Raw genomic sequence first — 10390 nt, 5'->3', positions numbered from 1 at the left:
AAAAAAAAAAAAAAAAAAAAAAAAAAAAAAAAAGAAAAAAGAATAGGGTGGCAGAAATCCCAGCTACTCAGGAGGCTGAGGCAGGAGAATTGCTTGAACCCGGGAGGCAGAGGTTGCCATTGTGAGCCGAGATGGCGCCATTGCACTCCAGCCGGGGCAACAGAGTGAGACTCCATCTCAAAAAAAAGGAAGAAAGGCAGAGAGTTATTGAGTTATTATTATTATTATTATTATTTTTGAGATGGAGTTTCACTCATTTGCCCAGGCTGGAGTGCAATGGTGCAATCTCGGCTCACCACAACCCCCACCTCCCAGGCTCAAACAATTCTCCTGCCTCAGCCTCCTGAGAGCCGGGATTACAGGTGCACACCACCACGCCCAGCTAATTTTCTATTTTTAGTAGAGACGGGATTTCACCATGTTGGCCAGGCTGGTCTTGAACTCCTGACCTCCAGTAATTCACTCACCTTGGCCTCCCAAAGTGCTGGGATTACAGGTGAGAGCCACCACGCCTGGCCACAGAAAGTTCTAGTAGGCAGAATCAACTAAGAACAGCAGAAATGACTGTACTATAGCTAGTGCAATGACAGGGTCAGATGGGGTCCTCTGAAATTAGAAAAGGTTTCCTTGTGGCTGGGCACGGTGGCTCATGCCTGTAATCCCAGCACTTTGAGAGGCCGAGGTGGGCAGATCACCTGAGGTTGGGAGTTGAAGACCAGCCTGACCAACATGGAGAAACTCTGTCTCTACTAAACAAAATACAAAATTAGCCGGGCGTGTTGGTGCATGTCTGTAATCCCAGCTACTCTGGAGGCTAAGGCAGGAGAATCACTTGAACCTGGGAGGCAGAAGTTGCGGTGAGCTGAGATCGCACCATTGCACTCCAGCCTGGGCAACAAGAGCAAAACTCCGTCTCAAAAAAAAAAAAAAGAAAAGAAAAGAAAAGGCTTTCTTGGATGCTAAGTCTTGAAGGCTAGAAAATCAACCGGTCAACTGTCAGGTTGATGTGGGGAGGAGAATCTGGTGTGCATTTATTATTTATATTTCACCAAAAAAGACATAAACTCACTGGTATGTATTTTAAAAAGAGGTCACAGACTAAGTGCGGTGACTCATGCATGTAATCCCAGTGCTTTGGGTGGCCAAAGCAGGAGGACCACTTGAGGCCAGGAGTTCAAGACCAGCCAGGGCAACAAAGTGAGACACTGAGTTTTGGTGCATGCCTGAAGTCAGTTACTTGGGAGACTGAAGTGGGAGGATCACTTGAGCCCAGGAGTTTGAGGCTGCAGTGAGCTATGATTGCACCACTGCACTCCAGCCTGGAGGACAGAGTGAGACTTTGTCTCTAAATAAATAAAGAATAAAATAAACAGAAGTCACAGCATAAGCAAACACACTGGCAGAAAATTCCTGGGCATATTTGAAAATTGTCTAGTTTGGTGGAAGTGAAGGGTCCGTAGAGGGAATCAGAGGGAGAGAAGACTGGAGAGATCAATAGGAGTGAGATTTTGATTGGCTTTGAATACCAATTTAAAGAATATGGATTTAATTTGGTGACAGTGAAAAGCCACTGATGATTTAAGAAGTAAACTAGCATGATCAGTTTTAGATCAAACTGGCTGCAGTGTGGAGGATGGACTGGAGGTAAAATGACAGCAAGGAGGTTATTACAGTAATCCAAGTGAGAAATGGTGGCCTGAACCACAGCATAGACGGGTGGAATAGAAGGGAATGGACTTGGGAGATTCAGTAGACAGTCTTATAAGATGTGGGGTAGAGAGGTGAGAGGTAGGAGCCTAGGGTGACTGGCAGGGCTGTAGTTGGCTTTGTTCAGTACAAAAACTCCTAATACCCAGGTCTACTCAACTTGCCAGATAGGTATTTTCACTCTTCCACATACCTGCCATCCACTGAAACAGTGTCTCAAAGAGTTAAAGGTTGATCTGCAACAAATAGCTTTTGTTTTCTCAAAAACCCAGTGTCATAATATTGGCTTCTAGCACATCAGGCATCAAGCCCTTTTACTTGGTAACACCACACCACTATCTCCACACTTTTACTCAAGCTTTTTCTGATATTTGGGATGTACATAACCCTCCTTCCTTCCAATCTATCTTTTCATATATAGCTTAATTCCATTTTTTCTGGCAAGACCAGTCTCAAGCTAGACCCAACCTACTTCTCCCTCTATATCCTCTCCCAGGTCTGCTGTGAGCCACTCGGTGGAAGGAACGGGAAGTGGGTAGTCTCTTAAGCATCAGGCAGAGGGCTCAAGCTGAGTTGATTTAGCTTTGTAACTTAACTGCTCAGTGCACAGGGCACTGATGTTGGGAAATATAACTGTGTAAATGGGGGTCGGGGTGTGGTGCTGAGATTGCTGTGCCAGGCGAGTGTACAAAGTTTCATTACCCAGTCCAGCACTGATGACTGGAAATATCATGAATTATCCTTCTGTTGGTAGAGGGAACAAACCAGCCAATTGTTTGCCTGTTCATTGCCAGGAATGCCGTCCCTCTTCAGCTGACCTAAATCATAGCTATGCAAACCTTCTGGGCTTTGACCTCTCCTAAATCCTTTAGGAAGTTCCAAGGTGACTCTGCCTCACAGGTCCCTTTCTTCTTGTAAATTATATAGGTGACAATCTGAGCCACACACGTTACAGGTCATATGGTGTCTCCTGTTAACCAATCCGGCATTATACTATATGGGGGTAAAAGGACAAACATGGGACAACTTTTTTTTTTTTTTTGAGATGAGTTTCGCTGGTTGCTCAGGCTGGAGTGCAATGGTGCAATCTCGGCTCACTGCAACCTCCGCCTCAGGGGTTCAAGCGATTTTCCTGCCTCGGCCTCCCCAGTAGCTGGGATTACAGGCATGCACCAATATGCCCGGCTAATTTTGTATTTTTAGCAGAGATGGGGTTTCACCATGTTGGCCAGACTGGTCTCGAACTCCTCACCTCAGGTGATCCGCCTGCCTCTGCTTCCCAAAGTGCTGGGATTACAGGTGTGAGCCACCACGCCCGGCCTCGACCACTATCTTTTTAACCCAAGCCCCCACTGAAACCCTGTCCCTGTTGTCACATGGACACTGGGCTGCAGGAACACAGGAGGAGCAGAGGCTCCTGAGGCCTCACGCCAGTTGCAACGAAGCCAATCATATATCTCGCCCTAGAGCAGCAGGAGGGATAAACTAACCTGGAAGGGGTAAACCTCGAAGCCAAAAGGACATAGCGTGTCCTCGATCTTCTGCTTCAGCTCTGCGACTTTCGGCTCCATGGCGCACGTTACACGCTGAGCTTGCCGGGGAATGAAGTCTCAAGGACAATTGGGCCGTTACGTTTTGAGTCAACTTCGACTCCATTTCCCAGGTAGGAAACGGGTAAAATAGCGGGACAGTATTGGCTATGCGCGATGCATCTTGGGATGCGTAGTTTGTTCGATCCCTGGAGACAGCTACACGGAATCAGGAAGACTCAGTTTCCCGGCAAGCTACACGGTGGGGGTGTGCATGTACGTGTCTCTTCCAGGGAAAGGTAGTTCCGCCGCCTCCATCGCCGGTTGTGTTCGCGAGAGGCGAACTCAGTTTCCCAGGTGGCGCAGCGGCAGCCAGTCCAAAGTCGGACTTTCAAAACCAACCCGAAGTTTTGAACCCGGCGGCGGCAGTTGTCACTGGCACAGGTTTGGCGTGGTGGCGCCAGTGTACTGCTTCTGGGGAGGTCTCGAACAGGTTCTGGCACCTTCAACCTCCACCTGATATCTGCGTATCATCAGGGTATCCCGCTTTCCCCCCAGTTCCCCAAGAGCGTCCTTCCTTTCCCTAGTCCCACGATCGCAGTTTTGGTCTGATAGTGCATCCCCCTACTCCAAGTTGCATCCCCACTACCCTCTTTCCATCTAACGTGGTGGCCTTTCCTGGGCTGTACCTTGGGTATCCCCCGCTGAGAGAGTAAGCACAAGACACCAGGGAGCCAGACCCCTGCCGCTCCCCTGCCATAGGATATGAGTAGGAGCCTCAGCTGGTTTGAGCAGCTGGATGTGCTTCTCAACACTACTGACGGAAATGTGGCCCGAATTAAGGTGAGGGGTTGGTGGAAGTCCCCAGTTTGCGTGGGCAGGCTAAGGGACTCTCAGAGCTCATTGACCTGTGCAACTGTTTCTTTTGTAGCAGTGGCTGTATCCTCTTGGGGTCTCCAACTCAGGTAAGTAATGTCTCTTTCTACTTCCAAGCCCTTTCTCTTTCTGTGCCTTCCTCCAGGGCCTGTATCATCCATTACTCCTTCCAAATTCCAACTCTGTCCTTTCCTTAACTCTGTTTCCCCACACAGACCCTGCACTTAACCCTTCCTTATTCCCTCAGCCGGGGACCTGGCTGGGACCTGGATTTCCTCTCATCACTTGCCTCTGCAGTCAGGAGTCCAAGCTCAACAGCCTTGGGCTTTAGAGACTCCCACAGTCCTACAAAGACTGAGCTGCCCTGAGTCCTAGAGCCCATCCTCTCTCTGGGATGAGGTTACTATTCTCTGATCCTAGCTTCAATCTCAGGCTCAGGTGAGGCTTGGAATCCTTGGTGTGTATATGTGATGTTTGTGTGAGATGAGGATATTAGGGATTGGGAAAAGCTGTTATACAGTAGCTCATATGTTTTTTTCTGCCTGGATAGGTGACTGAGGCCCTAAGGCAGGCAGTGCAGGGCCTGCTAGAAGAGCGAGAGCAGCAGAAGTACCAGCTCAGTATCTTGGAACGTATCTGGCCAGTTATTTTCTTCATACACACAGCTTCATACGTATGCACACAATTTTGCCACACACCTGTTGTGTGTGCACATGTGTCTTGTTTTGCAAGTAGAGTATCTAGGGTCTTGTGAAACTCTTAGAGAGGATGATCCCTAACTTGTCCCACTACAGCATCACTAAGGTTGCTGCAGGGGGCCCCAAAGGGGAGGGCTCTTCTCCTGGAGCAATGCCTGGAGGAGCTGAGAAGGTAACTGCAGGGCCTTCGGAGCCAGGTGTGGGAGAAAGCCCAAGCCCAGATGCAAACAGGACCAGGAGAATGCAGTACTACCAATGGCCTTCCTCAGGAGCTGCAGACTGAGTAAGTGATAGGCAAAACCTTGCCTTCTTGAGGCCTTTGAACTTTTGGCATTCTGGGAGGCTGATGGCCTTCTTACTCTGGATTTGTTGATTGACTCTAGAATAGCACTGCTGTCACTCCTACAGTGCTGTGGGAGGAGTCAGAGATTATGCAGAAGGAATTGAAGTTGCTGCAGTACCAGTTGAGTAAGTAAAAGGTTGGGGGTGAATATGTGTTTCCTTGTCCGCTTTTCTGGAAAGTCTTCTTCTTCTTCTTCTTTTTTTTTTTTTTTTATGAGATGGAGTCTTGCTCCGTTACCCAGGCTTACTCTGTTGCCCAGGCTCTGTTGCAATGGCGCAATCTTGGCTCACTGCAACCTCTGCCTCCCGGGTTCAAACGATTCTTCTGCTTCAGCCTCCTGAGTAGCTGGGATTACAGGTGCCCACCACCACGCCCGGCTACTTTTTTTCGTATTTTTAGTAGAGATGGGGTTTCACCATGTTGGTCAGGCTGGTCTCGAACTCCTGACCTCAAATGATCCGCCTGCCTCAGCCTCCCAAAGTGCTAGGATTACAGGTGTGGGCCACCGCACCCGGCCTGGAAAGTCTTCTTGCTCTCCCATTAAGTGGCCATGGCTCCAACTGCCTGAGCTACTGAGAAGTGTGGCCAAGTATTTTGTTGCACTCTTTGCCTCTCATGGTGTGAGTTTAGTCTTTTCAGTCAGCTTGGAAGCTTCCCAACGGCTGAGCCAGAATGTTTCTGTCTCAGTTTTCGGCAGCAGGCTGGTCACAGGCAGGGAGGGAAAAGGAAAGAAGTTGGGGAACAGCCCCCTTACATTCTCTCTCATCTGCGGGCCAGCGCCAGCAACTGCTGCTGAAACTGATCTGGCTAAGGGATGACAGGCTCAGTTTGGCAGTTGGAAGGTAGGACTAGGTTCAGACTTCTCCCTGCATATTTCTCTGTGGAGGACCCTTCCTTTCTCTGTCTATCCTGTTCTGCAGGGAGGCCAGGATACCCTCTCCTGCCCCTGTCTCGATTACTCTCTTCCCTGTGCTGACTCTCTCTCCAGAGCTCTTCTTCCTAACCCTTCTGCTCCCGGTCATGAGAAACTATCCTTGCCCCCATGAGGGTTCCAAGTGTGCTGAAGAGGACAGTCATGGCGAGAGGTTTGGTTCCACCTGAGCCCATGATCTGGCAGATGTTGGAGCAGTTGCAAAGTGGCCAGGAAGGCAAGGGTCATACCCTGGAGGCTGCCAGGACAGAGGACCAAGATGCCTGGAGGGAACACAACCTCCTCAGGTCAGGGGATGTGGGTGCTGTGCCAGTGGAGGGGAATTGTCTCACAGGTCAGACACTGGGGACCAAAGTTCAGCTATCCTAGATTTGGTGTGGGCTGCTGGGGGCAGTATTAGTATCTGGTTGTAGCCCATAAGGGCATTCTTTACTTGATATGGAGTCACTGAGGTACCTTTATATGTTTGGATGTTAAAGAAGGAGGAGAGATTGGCAGGGCTTAGTGGCTCACGCCTATAATCCCAGCACTTTGGGAGGCCGAGGTGGGCAGATCACCTGAGGTCAGGAGTTCAAGACCAGCCTGGCTAACATGGTGAAACCCTGTGTCTACAAAAATTAGCCGGGCATGATGGCGGGTGCCTGTAACCCCAGCTACTCGGGAGGCTGAGGTGGGAGAATCGCTTGAACCCAGGAGTCGGAGGTTGCAGTGAGCCGAGATCATGCCATTGCACTCCAGCTTGGGTGACAGAGTGAGACCCCATCTCAAAAACAAAACAAGACAAAACAAAAAAAGAGGGAAGAGACCAGAGTCCTAGCCTCAGGAAAGAGGACAGTTCTGTGCCGGTAGGGCCCCCTTGACACATCATCATCATCTCTGTTTCTGGTTCTGTTCCCCTTTCCAGGACCTCCATACATGTTGTCCAATCTAAGCTGCCTCTGGCCACTACCTTCACCATGTCTGTTTCTTCATCTAGCTTTGAATTCAGTCTTCTGGACAGTAACAGTAGCTGGGAACTTTTATGGAAGCCAGGTGAGGATAAGGACAAGGATTCCCATTTTAGGGGAGGCTAAATCTGAATGGTACCTGAATGCCAGCTGCCTAATTATTTAACACCAGGTAGAATGGAGTCTCTGCCTTTCTGTGAATTCATTGATATCTGTTGCTATTTATCCTGTCAGTCCTGTATGTCCCTCTCTATTAGAAAGGCCTAGGGCCTAGTTCTGTGCATATCACAATGCTTGCTGATGACTTGTTTTCTCTTCCCTTTTCCTTCCTCTTAGATCCCCAGAGGAGCACCCTTTCTATACTGGAGCCCAGAAGCTTTCAGCTCCATGCCCAGAGTCTTAAGCAAGAGGGCCTATTCCTTTGGGGCCCCAGGATGCTCCTGAATGACCTGTAAGGACTCGTTAAGAGTAGTAAGATGAAGGCTTCTTTGCCCACCCTCCCCTCCAAGGCCCTGTTTCTGGACTGCCTGCCTCTACCCTCTTGATGTAGCTATTATTTGTCCTCTCTACTGAGGCTTTTCACTGCTTGCCCATCCTTGTCGCTGGGCTGCAATAAAATGGTTTAACTCTCCCTGATGTGTTTTCTATGAGTCAGCACCCACATGGGATAGAATCAGCTGTACCTGTTCATCTTCCTGTTACTTGAAGTGCTTTCTATGACCTCTACCCCTGAAATCCAAGTTCATAGACATTTATAGCTGTATCTTTTTTTTTTTTTTTTTTTTTTTTTTTTTTTTTTGAGACAGTGTCTTGTTCTGTTGCCCAGGCTGGAGTACAGTGGTGCCATCTCAGCTCACTGCAACCTCCGCCTCCTAGGTTTAAGCGATTCTCCTGCCTCAGCCTCCCAAGTAGCTGGGATTACAGGTGTGCGCCATCACGCCTGGCTAATTTTTGTATTCTTAGGAGAGACGGGGTTTCACCATGTTGGCCAGTCTGGTCTTGAACTTCTGACCTCAAGTGATCTGCCCGCCTTGACCTCCCAAAGTGCTGGGATTACAGTTGTGAGCCACTGTGCCCAGCCTATAGCTGTACCTTCTGAGTGCAATTTCAGTTGAACTTGAAAAGTAATGGGAGCTCCCATTCTGGTGAGGAGAATGAGTTAGGACACTACTCTGGGGCAGTAGTGCTAGGGGGATGCAAAGGAGGATGAGATATTCTGATGGGACCTGGATCTGGACAGTAGGAGGCTACCTTTTCTCATCTCCAGCTTCTGGCAATTTTTTTTTTTTTTTTTGAGACAAGGTCTTATTCTGTTGCCCGGGCTGGAGTGCAGTGGCATGATCTGGCTCACTGAAGCCTCTGCCCCTGGACTAAAGCAATCCTCCCACCTTAGCCTCCCAAGTAATAATATATGGGACTATAGGCACACGCTATCATGCCTGGCTAAGTTTTAAATATTTTTTGTAGAGACAGGGTTTCACCATGTTGCCCAGGCTAGTCTTGAACTCCTGGGCTCAACTGATGCACCAACTTCAGGCTCCCAAAGTGTTCGGATTACAAGTGTGAGCTGCTACCATGCCTAGCCCCAGCTTCTGCTGCTTGAGGCTCTCTTTGGCATCTCCACACATCATCCTTAGCAGCCCAGATTGCATTTCTGTAGCAGCCTGTTCCCTGGTCTCTTCTTTCACTCTCTCTGCCTCTAATACAGTGGCTTTAAGAATTTTTTGGCTGTGACTTCCAGTAAGAAATACAATTTACATTGTGACCTAGTAAATATGTGTGTAGATTTATTAACTGAAACAAAAATGTTATGATTTAATTTTTATCCTTACTAGGAGTGATACACTGATATTTTCTATTATATTTCATTAAAAAATGCCTTGTGACTAATGATCCTGATCCTTTCACTACTTGGACATCACAGAACATGAACTGCATAGGTCCACTTTTTTTTTCTTTTGAGATGGAGTTGCACTCTGTTACCCAGGCCGGAGTGCAGTGGCGAGATCACAGCTCACTGCAGCCTCAACTTCCCAAGCTCAAGCGATCCTCCCACCTCAGCCTCCCATGTAGCTGGGATGACAGGCATGCGCCACCACACCCGGCTAATTTTTTGTCCTTTTTGTAAAGATAGGGTTTCGCCATCTTGTCCAGGCTGGTCTCGAACTCCTGGGCTCAAGTGATGCTCCTGCCTCAGCTTCCCTAGTAGCTAGTACTACAGGCATGTGATACGACACCCACTAATTAAAAAAAGATTTTTGTTTGTAGAGATGTGTGTCACTATGTTGCCCAGGCTGGTCTCAAACCCTTGGGCTCAAGAGATCCTCCTACCTCAGTCTCCCAAAGCCCTTGGGATTATAGGTCTGAGCCCACACACCCAATCTCAACAGAAATATTAAACAGCAATATGGAAAATTGTTTTTTGAGCTGTCACCAGGTGGCAGCACATGATTTGTTGCCAGAAGAATGGCACCAAAAAGCCTTTGGTCAGGGGAACTGGGCTGGGGTGATCTCTCTTCTACCTTCAGAGATCCTGGGAGCTACCAATTAATCTTCCTATAACACTGCCCTGTTTAGTTTATGGTCCTGCTCAAGAATAGCACTCACAGCATAAAAAAGGACAAATTTGAATATTGGAATTTAAGCCCAACCCACATGCAGCCTCTTCTCTCTCCAATATCTCCTACCACATTTCTTTCTTTCTTTTTATATATTTTTTGGGACAGGGTCCTGCTCTGTTGTCCAGGCTGGAGTGCAGTGTCACCATCCACAGCTCACTGTATCCTTGACCTCTGGGCTCAGGTGATCTTCTGGCCTTAGCCTCCCAAGTAGCTAGGAACACAGGTACATGCCACCATTCTGGACTTTTTTTTTTTTTTTTTTTCCTGTACAGACAAGGTCATGTTATGTTGCCCAGGCTGGTCTCGAACTCCTGGCTTCAAGTGATCCAGCTTGACCTCCCAAAGTGCTGGGATTATAGAAGTGAATCACCATGCCTGGCCATATTTCTTTCTTTCTTTCTTTTTTTTTTTTTTTGAGAGGGAGACTTGTTCTGTCGCCCAGGCTGGAGTGCAGTGGTGCGATCTCGGCTCACTGCAACTTCCGCTTCCCAGGCTCAAGCGATTCTCCTGCCTCATCCTCCCGAGTAGCTGGGACTACAGGCGCGTGCCACTACACCCGGCTAATTTTTATATTTTTAGTAGAGACGAGGTTTCACCATGTTGGCCAGGATGGTCTTGATCTTCTGACATCTTGATCCCCCTGCCTCGGCCTCCCAAAGTGGTGGGATTACAGGTGGGAGCCACTGCTCCTGGCCCTGGCCATATTTCTTTTTTTTTTTTTTTTTTTTTTTTTTTTTT

The 10390-nt window shown here is 48.4% G+C and overlaps 2 protein-coding genes across 3 annotated transcripts in view; one reads left to right on the top strand and one right to left on the bottom strand.

Moving 5' to 3' along the window:
- Window positions 1–4001, bottom strand: part of MMACHC (methylmalonic aciduria (cobalamin deficiency) cblC type, with homocystinuria) — a 10790-nt gene extending 6789 nt beyond the window's left edge. The window contains exon 1 of the mRNA XM_025370586.1: window positions 3198–4001. Within this exon, the coding sequence (XP_025226371.1) occupies window positions 3198–3278 (81 nt within the window). The 5' untranslated portion in view covers window positions 3279–4001. The remainder of the gene's footprint in view (window positions 1–3197) is intronic.
- On the top strand, window positions 3584–7475 carry CCDC163 (coiled-coil domain containing 163). 2 transcript variants are annotated; one of them, XM_025370638.1, is made up of 5 exons: window positions 4001–4079; window positions 4124–4201; window positions 5194–5278; window positions 6989–7116; window positions 7368–7475. In XM_025370638.1, the coding sequence occupies exons 1-5, from the start codon at window positions 4002–4004 to the stop codon at window positions 7473–7475; spliced, it is 477 nt and encodes a 158-aa protein (XP_025226423.1). In that variant the 5' UTR covers window position 4001. The 2 variants fall into 2 exon arrangements, 1 of the variants encoding a protein (XP_025226423.1); XR_003117062.1 differs by lacking the exons at window positions 6989–7116; window positions 7368–7475 and having other exon boundaries at window positions 3584–4086; window positions 5194–5235.
- Window positions 7476–10390: the final 2915 nt, after the last annotated feature.

This window comes from Theropithecus gelada, chromosome 1 (assembly GCF_003255815.1).
Source record: "Theropithecus gelada isolate Dixy chromosome 1, Tgel_1.0, whole genome shotgun sequence".
NCBI lineage: Eukaryota > Metazoa > Chordata > Mammalia > Primates > Cercopithecidae > Theropithecus > Theropithecus gelada.
The sequence above is the reverse complement of the archived record's forward strand: the minus strand, read 5'-3'. Positions and strand labels throughout refer to the sequence as shown.